The 18,964-nt window shown below is 41.7% G+C and overlaps 1 protein-coding gene and 2 non-coding genes across 4 annotated transcripts in view; 2 read left to right on the forward strand and 1 right to left on the reverse strand.

The window, feature by feature from the left end:
* The window catches only part of LOC139917454 (contactin-associated protein-like 4), a 64,534-nt gene that overhangs the window by 39,782 nt on the left and 5,788 nt on the right, over positions 1-18,964 (reverse strand). The window contains exons 3-8 of one of the 2 annotated variants that reach the window (XM_078287445.1): positions 14,719-14,925; positions 8,642-8,817; positions 8,278-8,418; positions 5,528-5,795; positions 3,389-3,538; positions 1,736-1,907 (exon numbers count right to left, since the gene is read on the reverse strand). In XM_078287445.1, the coding sequence (XP_078143571.1) occupies positions 1,736-1,907; positions 3,389-3,538; positions 5,528-5,795; positions 8,278-8,418; positions 8,642-8,817; positions 14,719-14,925 (1,114 nt within the window). Of the gene's footprint in view, positions 1-1,735; positions 1,908-3,388; positions 3,539-5,527; positions 5,796-8,271; positions 8,419-8,641; positions 8,818-14,718; positions 14,926-18,964 lie in introns of both variants that reach the window. The other variant, XM_071906579.2, reaches the window with a different exon arrangement.
* Positions 321-403, forward strand: trnal-caa (transfer RNA leucine (anticodon CAA)). Its single transcript has one exon. It is a non-coding gene; the product is annotated as a tRNA-Leu (tRNA).
* On the forward strand, positions 4,127-4,209 carry trnal-caa (transfer RNA leucine (anticodon CAA)). Its single transcript has one exon. It is a non-coding gene; the product is annotated as a tRNA-Leu (tRNA).

Consider the following 18,964-nt stretch of genomic DNA (forward strand, 5'->3'; position numbering starts at 1 on the left):
CCTATGGGTCCAAACCCCTCTCTTGGTAGAAGAACCAAGAGCCCAATGTAGTTTAATGGTTCTTTCTTTGATCTTGATTAGCTTCAAGTGCAGATTACAATTCTCACTTCTAGTTGTGGTTGCTGTGATATCACCAGGCCACGAGCTAAGACCCAATGTAAATGACTTCTACTAGGTTCTGACCACATTCCCGATATTCCTCCATGATTTTTTCTAAGCTCCTGACTGAGCAGAGCAGTCAGTAAGTAGCTTCAAAGACATAGTAAATAAACTGCTGAGCTCTGTATCTTCACATGGTTGGGTTTTTAGTGCTGCATGTAACCAGGATGGCCGAGTGGTTAAGGCGTTGCACTCAAGATGCAATGGACACATGTCCTCGTGGGTTCAAGTCCCACTCCTGGTATTCATCTTTGTTTGGCCAACCTCTTGAGTAGAGAAGTCAGTCACAAGATTCAGGTATTAATCTTTTCCTACACAGGGATGGTTTTTGACCTTTCAAGCTGAGGCTTTTATGTGATGAGAATATTCAAGTGGTTGAGGCGTTGGACTCCAAGTGAAATGGATATGTGTCATTGTGCACTTGAATACCGTAAAACTTCAATTAATAGCCCGGGCTTTTATTTGCTTCAAACACTGAACTCAACCGGCCTATATTTGGGACAGGCGTCTATATGGGACAGGCCTTTAATTCCTTTCGCACAAAACTCTTGCTCAGCAAAGATGGGAAATACCATCAAATTGTTTATTTAAACCAGTACCGTATGAATATTACTTGTATAAAAATTAGGCTATCGAATAACATATCAATTACGAATTATTCATTTGATCTCGCTCCGAGAGACAGCGCATCTAGGCCAACCTCATGCACTGAGAGAGAGAGAGAGCGAGAGCGAGAGCGAGCCCCTATCAAAATACCGGTAGCCTACCTATCTACTGTGCCGCCATGGCAATCAGCAAATGTGACTGACGTTTGAATGCAAGTAAAAAAATAAAAAAAAACTGCTTCTCAGCGTCAATGGCAACCGGCTTCTAATTGAGACCGGCTTTTATTTGTCAAAACGTGTAGCCACACCCGGCCAGTAAAAGGGACTCTGCGTTTAATTGGGACTCTGCTTTTAATTGAAGTTTTACGGTAAGTGGCTATTTCTAAAGTCTTGGGTTCCTTCAGAGACAAATTGCCTTGTGTGGCCAGATCTCTTTTCACATTTATTTTCACCTCTGTACCAGGATAACAACTTTTTTTTTTTTTAACAGCTTCACCAGGGCTGACTGGTTAAGAGGTTTTGATTCAAAATCAAATTATCATGTGCTGTTCAGATGCCTCTTACAGCGATCATATTTCTTTACCCTTGATTGGTTTCTTGGACAGATAACGCAGCAAAGAGCTTTATCTTCACAGTGTTGGTTTTTGGCCTCGAAACTACAGGAAGTAAGTGACCAGGGTGGCCGAGTGGTTAAGGCGTTGCGGTCAAGACGCAATGGACGCATGGTTGCGTGGGTTCACATCCCACTCCTGGTAGGACAGCTTTGATGACAGGGAGTAAATTGAGAAAGTACATACTGAAAGTTAAGTGGGGTCTACAGCAGAGAGAACACCATGGTTAGTGTATCTCAACTGTGTTATGAACAACAATAGCACGTTTTCCTGTGTTGATACATCTCAACAAACGGCAATAGAGGCCAAAAAAAGGGTAATGGTCGGTTCAATATCCAGATAGGTTTTTTGGGGACTGACCTGTCAATGATGCCACACATGTCGATCTGCAGCTGGCTGTAGTTTCCCAGCAGTCTTTGCTGCACCATGATCAGGTCCACTGGTTGGTTGTCCAGAGTCAGAAGACGCATGCAGCCCTGGAAGACGTTAAAGGGGTTTCTGCATTCCTGACTGTCGTCCTCCGCAGGACAACCTGGAGAGGAGAGGGAGGACAGCAGTTAGCCAATCAAATGACAACAGATAATGAGGTAAACCAACAGGTGCTGCATATCTGTATCCATACAAATGTTTTATGGATGGAATTATTTTAAAGATGGAGTGAGAAATGAGAATTTGAATGCAATTATTTTTGTCTAAGCAATATCTCATATATCACTTGACTCCAGACCATTCCCTAGTCAGAGCTAGTAACACACAGCAAGCACTACTCAATGCACTGACACACTATCAAGTACTATAATATATTCCATTTACACCTAAATATACTACACAGTGGGTTATACCACACAGTGATTTACCATAGGGATTAAAACCCACTCTGATTTATTATAGAGGTTACAACCTAATGTGATTTACTGTAGGCATCAAAACTTATTATCTACAGGGGTTAAAGAACAGTTGTGGCAAATGTGTTCCATTATTCATGTAGAGTGCAGAGCTGTGATTTGTCATGTGTTGTTTATTCCTAAGTGGTTAGAATAATGCTATAGGAGGGCAGGCGCTGATTGCAGGAGTAGCTTTTTTTCCCATTCTAATCAATACAATGTGTGGAGATAGGATGTGTGTGTGTGTGTGCGCGCATACATGTGTATGTGCAGGCAATATGAGCATGTGGGTGTTTGTGAGCGAGTGTGTACGTGCTGCAGGTTACAAAGCCTACAGCAGTTAAAGAACATGCCTGGACTGCAGTATTGCTGAGCAGAGTGGAGACAGGAGAGAGATTTAAAAAAAAAAAAAAAAAAAAACAGAGGCAAAAGAGAGCCAGTGGAGAATGAAGCACAGAGAGGAGAGGAGAGGAGAGGAGAGGAGAGGAGAGAAAGAATGAAGAGAGAAGAGAGGAAAGGAAGCAGGAGGGCAAAGAGGAGATAAAAGAAGAGAGAGAAGAGAGGAGAGCAGCATGAGAAAAGGAAAAAGGAGAGAGAGGAGAGAGAGGAGGAGGCGGGAGTGGAAAGAAGGAGGAGGCAGAGGAGAGAGAGAAACATAGAGGAGATAAAAGAGAGAGAGAGAGAAGAGAGGAGAGCAGCATAAGAAAACGAAAAAGGAAAGAGAGGAGAGAGAGGAGGAGGCAGGAGCGGAAAGAAGGAGAGCAGAGGAGAGAGAGAGAAAGATAAAGCAGACTTATAACTTTGATTATTAAATTACAGCCATGAGTTGGGTCTGAATTTTGTTCAGTGAATGCACAGTTGTAGAGGTAAGAACTGGCCACACCAAGTGTACTGTGCACTGTGGAATATAAGATGTGACAAATATTAACATGTTTCAGGGCAAATTCAACAAACTCCTGTACATTTAAACCATATTGAAACATTTCCAGCATACTAGAACCATTTTCAGTTTGGTATACTGTCTAGTGTTCAGCAGCCTCTACATTGTTTTCTGACACGACAGAATTGAATTGCCAACAAAGATACCATTGACCTTTAACAGTAAATAACATACATGTTCCACTCTTACCACCAAAGAAGAGGCGACTTCCTGTGGTGGCAGGAAATGAGGGGCTGGCATGAGCGGTGCCTCCTTCCTCTTTGTCCACTGTGATGGTGAGACGACCTCGTCTGGAGTTCAGCTCCACTGAATGCCACTGACCGTCATTCAGACCAGAACCTGAGAAAACACACCCATACAGTGCGTTTACATGCATATTAATATCCTGTTTATATTCCGGATATTCAAATATTCCGTGTTGGCGCATGTAGACACCATACCCCGTTTACAATAACCAGGACAAGCCCATATCCCGAATAAGAAAAGCCTGAATATGCTAGCTGGGATATGCTGACATTAAATAATATATATATATAAAGGATATAAGGTATATCCCGGCATGTAAACACCATATCCTGTTTATTGTTGGATTTGGTGAACAGTGCAAGCGCTGTTTCCACGTCACATGTGTTTCCATAGAGTCACGAGCATCAAAATAACATGCTACTAATGGACACAGCAGGAAAACTATGCAATCTTAGATTATCTCCATGTATACAGGTGTACTGATCATTCTATGTAAATTCTATATCCTGACTAAGACCTTAGCCAGGATAAGGCTCATATTTGAAAAATTAATGTACATATACATGTAAACAAACTCATGACACATTCATTTGATTCCCTACATTTCAACAAGTACACGTTTTCATCTTTTCACAATGAGTAACCCTACGAGTCTAATCTTTTAGGAATCAGTTTCATCCAACCAGGATGGCCGAGTGGTTAAGGCATTGCACTCAAGATGCAATGAACGTATGTCCTTGTGGGTTCAAGTCCCACTCCTGGTATTTATCTTTTCTTTCTTACAAATGTGCCAAGTCTAGTCTTTTCTCTCGTGTTTACACATGAAAAAAAATACATCAAATCTGGGTTGGAAAACTGATTTTAGTTCCTGTGTTTAGCTTTACTTCCTGGATCCTCTGTGTGACTGACCTGCACTGAGCTCCAGTTGTGTCCTTCAAGCTTTGTTGCTTAGGGGTTACGCCTAGGACTTAGTGGTTAGTGAATTTTAAAGAAACTATGTTAGTCCTAGAGAAAAACTTTCATCAATGAAGATCTCCATTGAAAGAAAAAGCTTACATCCATCCTTATTTCTTAGGTCTAACCTTCATCCATATCTGTGAAAGTGACCCATAAATTAAAACGGCCTATCTATACGGCAGATCTATAATCTAATGACACATCCTTGTAGGTTCAAATCCCACTCCTTGTATGCCTGCATTTACTTAAACGCTTTTTTCAGCTATTGATAAATCAATTAGTCAGTAACTTCAAAGACAAACAACAGCTGAGCTCTTTATCTTTGCAGGCTTGGGTTTTGACCTTTTAAGAAGAGCTTTCATCGAACCAGGATGGCCGAGCGGTTAAGGCGTTGCACTCAAGATGCCCTTGTGGGTTCAAGTCCCACTCCTGGTACTTACTTTCTTTCTTTCTCGGCCTAACGAATGTGCCAAGTCTAATCTTTGTCGATCTGTATGAGGTTAGGACTAGGACTTAGCGGTTAGTGTTTATGATTTAGGGGTTTTAGGTTACGGGTTAGACTGACCTGCACTGAGCTCCAGTAAGGCCCTGCCATTCTTGCAGATCTGTATGGGTCTAGGGGTTAAGGTTAGGGGTTAGGGTTAGGGGGTAGAGGTGAAGTGTTAGGGGTTAGGCACACTGCAAAAAATGACAAGCTGTCCAGTGATTTTAACTTGTTTCCAGACCTATCAAACTTATTTTGTGACTGATAATCTTGCTGGTTTCAATGATTACTTGATACAGGCCAATATGACTTCTTTCAAGAAATCATCATAAAACAATGAAGAAAATCTTGAAACAAGAAACTTTCTCAATCAAAGACAACTTTTACCAAATAAATGTCCTGAAACAAGTTACATTATCCCGAGAAAAAAGTCAAATTTGTTGAAACCGGTAAAATTGTCTGCCAGTACAGTAAGATGATTTCACACACAAAAAAAATCTAAAATAAGCTTGATAAGTCTGGATACAAATTTAACAAGTTTGTCAGTTTTTGCAGTGCAGGTGAGGGGAAAAGGTTAACAGTTAGGAGTTAGGGGTGAGAGGTTAGGAATTAACTGTTTTTGGGTCAGGGGTTAGACTGACCTGCACTGAGCTCCAGCAGCGCCCTGCCAGCCTTGTGGATCTGTAGGCGGAGCCTGGCCTCACTCAGGTACAGCCAGACCACGCCCCCTTGCTGGGGGAGGTCAAAGGTGAGCAGCAGCCCCGCCTTGTTCCACGTCCGGAACTGAAGCCCCACAGACACGCCCCCTGACGACGATGCTGTCGCCCCCGGCAACTGGAGGAAGCTCTGGGGGCCGGTGAACGTCACGGCAACGGAAACTGGCTCAGCACATGAAAAGGTCACATTGCCCTAAGAGAGAGAAAGAGAGAGAGAGAGAGAGATACAGAGTGGAGAGGGAAGAGGTGGGACAGAAAATTGACTACAAGAGAGATGAAACAACATAAAACATGAATATTAATCAGTTGCAGAGGGTGTGTGGGTGTGACCCGATGTCACAGAGATCTCATCAGCAAGTCTCCTTAAAGAGGACACTGGTATTACCATAATGATAACAGCCAGGCTTAGAATAAGCACCGGGAAAGCAAACTGAAAATACCAATGTCACCCAGCAGCCTGGAGGTGAGAGAGAGAGATAGAGAGAAAGTGGGGGATATGCCCAATACTATCTAGACATCTCTGTTACAGTGCATTGTTTTGAGTAGTGGTAAAGACACCAGGTCCATTGCTGAGGCTGCAGCAGCAATATATTACAGTCCAGGTTCTCAGTAGGGAATATCAGCCTGCTATCTTCGTAATGGTCAGGGAACACAGATCACATCTAAAAGCCCTTTGTAGAGCAAATTAAAATGATATACAGTAATAATTAGTGGAGTGGGCAGATACCTTTGGAAAACAAAGTAAGAAGTGACCTTAAAAAGGCTCAAAAGCCTTAAAGACACACAGCCACACACTGAAACACATCAATTCACTCCCCACTCCCACACACTTATTTTCCTCTGCAATCATGGCCAACTTCCATAGCCACATAAAGTAACATTTAGCCTCTGTATTAAATCAGATTGTAACTTTGTGGATAGCACCTTAAGAGCTACAGTGCTATAATAAAACAGCCTCTAACAATCTTTAAGCCACACATACAATCTCTGAGCAGCTTTGCCAAGAATTCTTGTTTCTGCTCCCTGTTCCTGTACTGCAATGAGAAGCAGTTTATTATGCAATACCTGCAGAAACGGTTCAAAGTCTTTCTCTACTATCTCTCCTCTCTGTCACTGTAGAAACCTCTGAAGGTCCTAATAGGCAAGCTGAGGATGCATTAGTGGAGGTCTAACCACCATCTACACTCCTCTGTTGTCTCCTCACTCACTGTCCTCATCAAGGTCCTTGTTAGCTTCATTAACGAACTAGCAGCTCATTAGGAGCAGCATCAGGATAGAGACCCGGAGGGTCTGACTTCCCAAACACAGGTACAAACACACACACACACACACACACATATGCTGACCTGTGGTGTTTTGTGTGATGTGTTGAATAATTGGTTAGCATGGGAGTTGACAGTTGCTGTAGCCTAGAGGCACCAAAACTTTTTGCCAACGAGGGACACTGATGATTTAGAAATGAAACCAGTCGGCACTGGATTCTTAGCTCCTATGTCCTCATGGTGTTTGTTAGATGCCTTGTAATAAGCAAGTCACAAAAAACACCAAACAGAATATCTTATCAATCTCTGGAAGCCTTTGGAGGGCCAAAAAGAATTTCGTGGAGGGCCAAATTCATCCTGCAGGTCTTATTTTAGGTGGCCCCGCTCCAGCTACTGATGTATTCTCTCTCAGATATAAAGGCACAGAGCCTCGAGCTCAACTTGAAAAACACAAAGCTGTCGTTCTCTCCCTGACGGTAGTCTCACCACAGATATAACTCACTACATAAACTACAGAGAGATCTACAGACATTATATGCTGTAATTTTAGGGTTATGGGAATATTTTCATGGCACTATGGCTTTGACCCTTATAGTCGTTACTATTTGGTAGGTTGTAGTGACGGTAATCTAGAAACTGAAGTTTAATCTTCTGTTGCACTCAGTATAATTAAGTCACTCTGGATAAGCTAAACGCCTAAAATGTAAAATGTAAATAAGACAATATGAAAACTCATTGATTCCAACACCAATAGTGCAAGACAGCATGCTAAATAACTTACCATTAGATTAATTGTGTTAAATTCAGTCTATCAGGTCAATATAGAGATTTTGCAATTTACCAACAACAGTAACCTGGGGGTCGTTTTGTTCAGTCAGTCCCTTGGGTTAGCATAGTTTTCTAGCTAGCTACCAATAAGCTAACTTACCGTTACAGTAACCTGTTCTATAGTTTGAAGACTGTAAACACAACAGTAACTTGGTGGTCATTATGTTTAGCTACGTTAAGTCAAGTTAGTAAGTAAATTAACATAACATTAACTTTGTGGTTGTTCAGTTTATCTATTAAACAAATAGTTACCAGTAACCATTCCAGTAACTTGGTGGTCGTTCTGTTTAGCTAGGTCATTAGTTACCAATATATTAACTTACCATTACAGTAACTTTGTGGTCTTTCTCTTTAGCTAGGTCAATAGTTAGCAGTATATTAACTTACCATTACAGTAACTTGGTGGTTGCTCAGTTTAGCCAGGTCAATAGTTAGCAGTATATTAACTTACCATTACAGTAACTTGGTGGTTGCTCAGTTTAGCCAGGTCAATAGTTAGCAGTATATTAACTTACCATTACAGTAACCTGGTGGTTGCTCAGTTTAGCCAGGTCAATAGTTAGCAGTATATTAACTTACCATTACAGTAACTTGGTGGTCGCTCTGTTTAGCCAGGTCTATCAGGTTGAGGCCGTTGTAAAACAGGTTTTCCAGGCAGCCAAGGAAGTTCGTCTTGGAGATGACTGGTTTCTGAGAGCCGAGGGCTTGGACCGCCCCGACACTCAGCTGGATGGGGAAATAAAACAGGAGGGTCACATGTACATGAAATGATACAAATACAATATAGCTGCAATTTTTCAGTAATGTAAAGTAGCTAATTTTGAATTTCCCATGGTTGTATGTTACGTTACTTAGAGTCCAAGAAAAGCATAATGTGTATGTTTGTCTGTATATGTGTGTGTGTGTGTGTGTGTGTGTGTTTGTATCAGTGCGGTGTGTTTCACCCCACCTGCTCGATGTGCCAGTGGCTGAACTCGGCTGGGATTTGAACCTGCTGGGTGTTTTTGTCCACAGTGAGGTTGAGGTGAGCGCTGAGCTGCTCCACTGCTACCTGGTGCCAGTGCTGGTCGTCCAGCAGACTGCCGAGGGAGACAAGACGCTGGACTTCAGAGGACAAACTCCTGCCTGGAACAGAGGAGGAGGGAGGACGAGGAGGAGGAGGAGGAGGAGAAAGGAGGAGGAAGAGGAGGGAGGGTGGCACGCAAAAGGAGGAGGAGGAGGAGGAGGAAGAAGATGAAGAGAGGAAGAGGGTGATAAGAAGTAGGAGAATGGCAAAGAGGGAGAGGAGAAGGTAGAGGAGGGGGAATACAAGGAGGAAGAAAGGGAAAGAGAGGGAGCAGGAATAGGAGGGAGAGGAGGAGAGGATGATGAAAATGTCATAGAAGAGAGGGAGGAGGAAGAGGAGGAGAGAGAGGGTTAGGAGGAGGGACGATGATGGAGGAAGAGGTGAGGGCAGCGGAGGAATAGAAAGAGGAGAAGGAAGAGGAAGAGGAGGATAGGATAAAGAGGGATTGTAAGGGAAGGAGAAGAAAGAGGAGAACAATCAGTCAGAATACTTCTGGGATGGACAAGACCATGTTGCACAGAGGAGTGAAAAAGTGGATATAGTGCTTAGTGATTAGTCTGTTTTTCTCCTAGTTATCTGGCCTGGGACTTTGGTTTATCCTAGTTATCTGGCCTGTTAGTCTGTTTTCTCCTGGTTATCCAACCTGTTAGTGTGTTATCTCCTAGTTATCTGACCTAATGCCAACAGTACACCATTCTAATGTACTGTAAGCCTCTTCATTGTGGCTGAATATTTTAATCTTCTCAGTATCCCACCGAGAGCAGCACACAGAGGTCACCCTCTCTCATCTCATTAGGGACTACTGGATATCTGCATACCGGCACAGAGAACTGCAGCCAAATAATTACGTGAAGATTCCTAATCCTAAAAACTGCAGAGAAAACATAGCGGGACATCATTAATGATAGATGAACACCAGCAGGTCCAAATTAGCAGATCCATTTCTGCATCCCCAAAAGTACTGGGAAAGAGACTTTCTGCTGAGAGAAGGAACTATAGAAGGAGCTGAACACAGCCAGTCATTAAAAATGTATTAGATATTCTTCAGAGAGAGACAATTCCAACTTCAGACAGAGAGACAAGAGACGGAGAGAGAAAAACAAGAGACAGAGAGGGAGATTATGAACAATATGATAAATGTCTGGTATTTCAACCCATTTGGTGAGATGAAACATTTGATCACAGCTTGGATGAGAGAAACAACTTCATCCAGAGAGAGAAAGCAGGGGTGTGGAGCTTATGACAGAGGGAATGTGTGTCCCGTAAACACATTTATTGTGATGAGTTATTTGATTACAGTCTGGATGAGTGGAAAGAGACAGGGGCAATCAATATGAGAGGTTGGATGGTGAGACTTAAAAGCAAATAAGACCACTTTATTGGGATGGATTAATGGAACAATATTATTTAGAGATAGAGAGAGAGAGGACTTTAAGACAAAGTGTTTCATGGGATGGATGATTTGATTACTGCTTGAATGACTGGAAAAAAATTTGGAATCAATATGAGAGGTCTGAGGGCAAACAAATAGAAAATCACTCTACTGATACTCATAGAACTCTCCCTCTCATCCTTGCTCAGCAAAACCCCTGGATAAATAAAGACAAAAAAAATAGCTTAAATTGCTAATAACTACAGCATTTTTTATTCATGTTGAGGGGGTCAGATTGGATGTGCTTGTTTTAACATTGCAGAGTCGGTGCTGATTAGTTTCCAGTATTCTAGACATTCTAGCTTCTCAGTATCATCTTATCATATCCTGTCTGCTATTCCATTATGTCTGCTCACTGTGACTCTAAATCTGATTACGGAGGAAGACAATGGCAGCTCTTATCAAGAAACAGACTGGTGTAATTGTTTTAAGCTTTGTCAACACAATCAGCCCCGAGCATAATGTACAAAGTGAACAATTTCATAATGTCACATAATGCCGTCTGCCATCAAAAGCAAAGGTTTTAGCACACTGATAGTCCATTAAGAGTATTGCTGTATCAGATCTTTTCTTTTCTCAAGTTTGTTTCTCCCATTGTAAGGAGGGCGAGGTGAGGGAACCTTTTACTTTTCACTATGAGCTAAACACTGTCTCTGTGTGTCTAGCATGAGTCTGCAGTTACAGGTGTTTTGGAGGTTCTAGAATATTCTGTGTACTGTAGAATGCTCTGTGTGTTCTAGAATGTTGTGGGTCTGCTAGAATGTTTGAGATGTTGTAGAATGTTTGGGGTGTTCGAGGTGTTCTAGAATGTTTTCTGCAAGGTCTAAAATGCTTTGTGTACCTATTCTAGAAGGTTCCAGGCGTTACAGAACAGTTTGACCTGTTCTGGATTGTTCCAAAGGTTCCAGAAATTTCCAGGGGTTCCAGAATGTTGTGGATGTTCTACAATGTTTGAGGTGTTCTAGAATGTTCCAGGGTTTCTCGAGTGTTCTGGGTGATCTAGAATGTTCTGCAGTTCTACCAGGACAGAAGACTCATGGTGCTATTAAGCTGCAGTCACAGTTACATAATGTCTGCCTATCTGACACCACCTTAATTAAGTCAGCAACACTCAAACACACCTTACCCAGAATGCATTGGAGCAGGACCCACCGACCCCCAGTGTATTTACTTCCCAAATCTACCCCAGTGACAGGAAAGAATTGGGCTGAATTATGAGCCAGTGGGTTACAATATACTAAACCGACATGTTGATGAATGTAAAGCAGAGAGGAGATGGGATGGTTCTGGATAGCAGGCATAAATCTTAATCAGCCAGCCTGTTTATTCCAGCTGTTTGGACAGTGACAGGCAGACAGAGTGGAGCGAACTGTCTGCTGTTAGGAGCTGCTGGTTGCAGGGCTGAACTTCCTAAAAACATCATCATTAGTCAACAATCATTTAGGTTTACATTACTAACATTAAAAACAAGGGGAAGAGAGAGAAGAAAAGAATTACAAACTGTTTAAACGAGACAAAGAAACCCCTGCAAGTCTTAAAAATAATCTCATCCCATGAAAGACAAATAGAGGAAAAATATAAAAATGGCAAACAATGACACAAATGACATCAAATCTAAATGGACAAGAATAGTACAAAAAAACAAATTGTAATAAAATAAATTAAAATAGAACTGATGCTGAAAATCATTTAAGGAAAGTGAGCGTGCAGTAGTGAGTGAGTGTGTGCATGTATTACAGTCGATGTGTGTTGAAACAGAGATGAGTCATCTCTCTAAGATCAGACAGCTAAGACCATCAGACTTAAGCCCACCATAAGACTTGAACCCACTGCAACATGATGGTTACAGTGTGTTGCCTCATAGCCTGGAAACTGAACTCCATGATACTCAAATTCCCGTTACACTCACAGATTACATGACAAAACTGAACTGTACATGAGTTTAGACAACAAATCAATATACCATCATTATTTTAACGATGGATGTTTTTTTTTCCATGAACTAGGACAGTTCTGCTATTTGTGTCCATGGCTGTTACAGAGAGTTGCCTCATAAAGCGAACTCCATCTGCTCGGGGTCAGGCCTGGGTCTGTTAGTACAGCAGAACGGACCATGCTGGGGCTCAGGATCGATGCTCAAAGCTATTGACCTAAATTACACAATCTGTAGCCTGCAAAACCCAAGGAGAGAGAGAGGGAATTATACAGAGAAGGCGAGAGAGAAAGGAAAATTTAGACACAGAGAAAGAAATAATGAGCGATAGAAAGCTGAAGGGCATCCAAGTGAAAAAGGCAAATGACCGTCCAAAAGTAGGCAAAGAATTCAAATGACATATCCAAAAGTTTAAGATAAATAATGATACGAAAGAGAAGGGGTGCGAGGGGAGGGCAGGGAGATAGAGAGAGAGAGGAGATAGAAAGATGAAGAGCGCGCAGCTGAAAAATGCAAATGGCCTCTTCTGATATGGAAACAATGCAGGAGGAAGAGATGTGGGGAGACAAACCGTGACAAATAACAGTAATAACAATAGAAAAGGAGGAAAATAGAACAGGAGAATCAGGTGAGGAAAGGCAGAGAAGTAGAGAGGGAAGAAAGGAGGTAGAGAAAGAAGCAGTAGTATGACTAAGTATGACTGCTTTTGTTTTTAGTGTTGATCAGCAGCATTAGCAGAGTCTCCCAATCTCTGTTCCATCATTACAATGGATGGCTTTAATTTCCTCTTTCTGAGCCAAAGTCTTTCTTTAAGGTGAAACAGTCTTTCTTTAAGGTGACACAGTCTCTCTTTAAGGTGACACAGTCTCTCTTTAAGGTGACACAGTCTCTGTTTAAGGTGACACAGTCTTTCTTTCTTTAAGGTGACAGTCTCTGTTTAAGGTGCCACAGTCTCTGTTTAAGGTGACACAGTCTTTCTTTCTTTAAGGTGACAGACTCTCTTTAACGTGACACAGTCTCTCTTTAAGGTGACAGTCTTTCTTTTAGGTGACAGACTCTCTTTAACGTGACACAGTCTCTCTTTAAGGTGACAGTCTTTCTTTTAGGTGACAGTCTTTCTATAAGTTGACAGTTTCACAACTTTACACTCTGGGAGAGGAAATGGAGGAAAAAGAGAGGAAGGGGAAGCAGGAAAAGGGAGATATACAGTAAATGGTCTAATAGCGGTTGAGAGGGATGGATGAAGGAAGATAAGGATACGGGGATGGAGAGCTTTTGACAGAAGCAGCTGACAGTGAGGCAGATAGAGGAAAAGATGAAAAGAGGAAGAGGAGGAGATAAAGGAAGGAGTGTTTTGGGAGATGGGAAATGGAGCAAGATAGGGGGAGGAGGAGATAGAGAGAGGGAGGGAAAGATGGAAGTAAGTAGAGAGAGGGATGAAGAGGAAGGAGGCATGGATGGATGGAGGTAGAGAGAGAGGGAGAGTGCTTCAGCAGCCAGATGGGATGTCTGATGAGAGCTGAGCCATATGGAGATGATTCAGCATGGCAGCCTGACAACACCTCTGGTTTAACCCCCTTTACACACACACACACACACACACACACACACACACACACACACACACACACACACATAGCTACGCTCTCCACAGAGTGTAGGCCATGCATCAAGCTTTACAGAGTCCAGCCCTAACACATGCTATAGTGAATGGGAACCATCCATCAGAGGTGTAACTAGAGATGCAGCAGTGTAGTGTGAGCCAAGATTTAAACCAATTTAGTTGCGGTGTGTGTGCCGGCCGTCTCACCCAACCAAAACCAATCTAAAGTTATTTCAGAGGCTTTTATATTGTTGCAGACCTTAAATAGGGTTTACAAAGATGCTTTGTACCAATATGCCGATAAAGTGCTGCACAAATCCAATGATAGGAAAAGCTGATAATGCTTTTTTGACAGGGAGATTTCAGCAGAACGTTTTCACCAGATGACAGGAAAAGTGTCAGCTGGCTGATACAGATGGAGAGACATCATGTTCCCTGTCAGAGATGTGCTTCTGTGACATATTTTCATTTTACTGTAACAGGAGATGTCTACATACTGAATATTATCCACAAATCCAAAATATTGCTTTTGGGCTAAACTACTGAGTAACATAGTAGAATCAGTGTCTTTCTGGAGTAGTAGCAGCAGTATATGTGACAGCAGAGCATTCACCACTCACTTTTACATCCCATACTTTACTTTTTTGGGTATTTGAATCATGCGTGGTCTCCAATCTTTTATTACTTGAGACAGTTTGTGACAATTAGGAGTAACAGCATGTATTGAGAGATAGTGCAAGTGTCTTTATGGTGATATCGGTGTACCTATCAGTATCAATAGCAAGATAATACGATAAGTTTATAATAAATATCTGAAGATGGTACCAGATCGTTTCAGGACATATCAGTCTGGTACCTGTCAGTACCTATTAGTAGATATCAGTATCTACTAGTAGATATCAGTACCTATTAGTAGATATCAGTATCTATCAGTAGATATCAGTCTCTATCAGTGTCTATCAGTAGATATTTGTATCTAGCATGTGTTGTACCTTGTCTGAGCAGCAGCAGCAGCTTCCCTCTCTCTAACTCCAGAGTGAGGCTGAGTCCTGCCTGTCCCTCTGCATGCAGCAGTATCCCAGAATTCCTCAGGGTTTTAAACTTCAGAGAGACGATCTGTCTGGACGTCCGCCTCGGCCCGGGACTCAACCTGTAGAGCAGACCGCTGCTGCCGCCGTCGAAGCTCGCCACATCAGAGGCTGAAAAACACAACACAGGGATGGTAGTCAAATAAGAATGATGCACTTTACTGTGGAGCCAGAAACACAGATCTAAACAACATGGGAAATAAAGATCAGAAAATACTTTTGGTGTTAAACAATACAGTTATACAGTCAGCATGTTACAGTATGCTACTGAAGTCAAACAACACAATGAAATACTCAAAGTCATGTTAACGTGTTAGTTTCAATTGTCGACAATTCTCGACTTCTACCATGAGTGAAATGCTTACAGTATTTAGCCAGGACCAAAACCTGACCTTCACCCTAACCTTAACTGCAGTTGTTTTCCTTGCCTAAACTTAACTGTTAGCTAACCATTTCACATGACAAGCACATGAAAATGCTGTGTTCAATTTGTGCTATTTGTCATATAATCCTTTAATGTTACTTTGAGATTATTTGTGTCCACAACAAGTAATCTGCTTTTCAGAATCTGTGGCCATTTTGGCCAAAATGTTGTGAGACTGTGTTGTCTGTGTTGCTAAATGTTATTGAGGTTTACAGTAAACACTGTTGGTCCTTAAATTACCTCCCCGCCTCCACCAACACAAACACACACACTCACCCACATCCAGGCTATCGATATTCTGGTTGCATCAGAACTTGTTTGTTGAACTGATATTGAGCGAGAAACCTCTCAGCGTGGACTGAATCTGTATTCTGTTTAGACCGTTACATCAATAAGTAGCAGCAGCACCTTAGCTCCGGTCGGGGATTTGGGAAGAGGAGAGGAGCAGAGGGCCGAGGTGAGGAGAGGTAAGGAGGGGTGAGGAGAGGTGAGGAGGGGTGAGGAGAGGTGAGGAGAGGTGAGGAGAGGTGAGGAGGGGTGAGGAGAGGTGAGGAGAGGTGAGGAGAGGTGAGGAGGGGTGAGGAGAGGTGAGGAGAGGTGAGGAGGGGTGAGGAGGGGTGAGGAGAGGTGAGGTCAGGAGTGGTGAGGTGAGGTGAAGACTGCAAACTAAAACACTACTAAACTATTTGAAAAGAGTAGCAGCATCAATTTCCTTTTCAGCTGGACAACTAATTCCTCTGACTGAACGCTTTTTAATGAGCTTAACAAGCCTTTGACTCCCTAATGCCAAGCCACACACACACACACACACACACACACACACCTACACACACCCACACACACACACACACACACTCCAAGCCACTTCAACCAGTGCATTAGTACATTGTGTTGTTCCTGCTGATGATTGCAGAGCGGCAGGTCGAGACTCAGAGGCTCTAAGTCGACCTCCATGTGTGAAGCTGAGAACTTTAATATATCAGTCCATTCTGGTGAAGTCTCTGTTTCTCCATCTGGTTTACCTGCCAGGATTCTGCTGTACATGCTTCACTACACTTTTGGTTCTCATACTGTACAGTTTATTACTTAAATCCATCTTTTATACAGCTTTGAGAGTGTGTGTGTTACAGTATGCTAGCAGTGTGTGTTAGCTACATTTGTGTATACTTGCACACCTACACACATAGGTGTGTTACCAGTGTGTTTTCACTAAATCACAGGCATTTAACAGCCACACTTGGTGGTGAAAATATCAAAAAAAAAAAAAGTGTTTTCTTGTGTCCTTGGATAACTTGAGAATATTTCCAAACCACCAGAGGCTATTTATCAAAAACAAGTCATTTGAATATTTCTCCTAATCCATCTTCTTCCAGAGGGGACAACAGCAAACATGCTATTATGGGATGCAAAAAAATGGTTTCATCATAAATCATCTCTCCACTTGGTGGACTGATGGAAAACAAACGATTAGAGAATATTCTGGACTCCAGTGCAAGCAGTAAGAGAGAAATCCAGACAGAATGGACACTGAGGTGACGATCACACTGACGGACCAAAGCAGAACCAGTAGCTCTTATTTCCTCACTGTTTTCTCTGGTTTTCGGCCCATAAAACACCTTCCACAGGCACCGGCAGCCTTGTGGTGAGCACCATGAGTGTTTTAAATTAAATCGGATCCAACTTTGACTAGTTTTCTATGGCACCATTGCATCTGCACTAGACAGTCTGCTCTCACTGCAAACAATTTCCAACTAGGCAAGTCATTTAGTCTCATATTCAGTCTTAAAATCTTAGTTTCAATTCCAGAAACAGGCAACAACATCTTAAAATAAAGATCTGTATTCGCACTGAAAAAAAGTGAAATAATCTCAGCCCATCAGAAGACCTAAATTTGGAAACAACTTTAACTTATCAGACTATTCACTTTTCCTTATAATGTTACTGAATTGATCTACACCCACATTACAACAATCTTTTTCAGGTATCTCTCTTTTTCTAGGCTATATTTAGCAATTAATTACGCACATCCAATTCTCCAGTGGACCATGATGGCACCAGATGCACCAGATGTGGCTGATCAGAGATTTGTGACACAACTGCAAAGCCGCTATAGCAGTTTGGTAAATATCTTTGAACATATGCACACACAGGTATATGAGTGGCTCTAATTCCTTAATATATGTGTTTATGTTTTGGCATAGGGGACAATATAATATACACTAATAGATATGGAGAGAAAACAATGAAATAGACTGACCAGGTGATTCCAGGTGAAAGATATGATCTGTATTGATTTCATCTTTTAAATCCTCTTCAGTCATGAAGAGCAGAGGCAGATGAAGAGGAGTCATATTCAGTGAAGGTGTAATGTGTGTGAGAGACGCTCATCCTAAACTCTTCTGACAAGAGCGGAGAGGAAAACAACGCTGAGCAAATTAAACTGACAGCACAACATGTTTTTATGGCTAAAAGAAGAAGAGGTGTGATATGTGTTGATTTTCACTGTCACACAGAGAAGAAAGTGAACAAATTAAACTGATAACTCAATATGTTTTATGGCTAAAATAAGAAAATTATGATACATGTTCTTTTTCACAGTGCTAATGCCAGCAGTGAAAGTTGTGAAGTATGAAAAAAGGAAGTAAATGATTTCAACTAACACAATATGTTTAATTAAAAAAAAGTGTGATACATGTTTGTCTTCACGAGGTGACAGTGTAAATCAGTTGTGAAAGATGAAAATATAGAAGGTGTGACAAGAAAATGTTGCCAGTAAGCCTTTGTGTTATGTTTCTTAGTGTCTGTGGTCTATTATGAAAAACACACATAAATTGAACAGGTAAGAATAGGTGTGACGAGATGTGTGTTTATTTCTGTTGTAAAAGCAGAGTATGAACAAATTAAACTAACAACAGCGTATTTTATGCTTAAAATAAAAATAGTGTGATGCAGTGTGAAGGTTGTTTTGATACCTGCGGTGATATTGTGTATGCATTGTGAAATAAGAAAAAATTAGAAGGCGATAAAAGAAAGTATTCATTGACGTCAACATGCACATCAGTATGCCTCACTGCAGAGAGTAGTGGTGGAAACAGTCTGGAAACCAAGTTCAACTCATCCACAAGATGAACGGGAAAGTCCCTGGACACATACACGCATGCACACGCACACGCACACGCACACAAACACACAAACACGCACACACACAAACAATATCACTACCCCGTACCCAGGGGTCTGTCTCACAAACCAAGTTCAACATAGTCAGGGTATAGCTGGCTTCACAAAACCAACCAATGTCAATCCCAGTTATCAACTCACTCCCAATCCAGCTATCAGTGTGTTCACATGAAAGGGGCGGGGTTTGTAACAAATAGCCAATCACATGCAACACCGACAGATCCAAAGCAGTAAGTATTATAATTATAGAATATGAGCAATACAAAAACATTGCTACAGCAAAAGGTAACACTGTTGCTGCTACCAAAAGCTAGAGAGGATTGCTGCAGGAAAATTACAGATAGTGTAAACGTGTAAGTAAATAGACTTATCATTGCCTCATCATTAAAGGAATAGTTCACCCAAAAATGAAAATTCTGTCATCATCTACTCACCCTCATGCCAAATGAAACACAGGTGAAATTTGTTAGTCCATATAACACACAGGGAGGTTGCCAGCACAACTTCGTAGCAGCCTTCTCCAAAACAACTGAAGTCAATGGGGAC

This window comes from Centroberyx gerrardi, chromosome 13, assembly GCF_048128805.1.
Source record: "Centroberyx gerrardi isolate f3 chromosome 13, fCenGer3.hap1.cur.20231027, whole genome shotgun sequence".
Lineage (NCBI taxonomy): Eukaryota > Metazoa > Chordata > Actinopteri > Beryciformes > Berycidae > Centroberyx > Centroberyx gerrardi.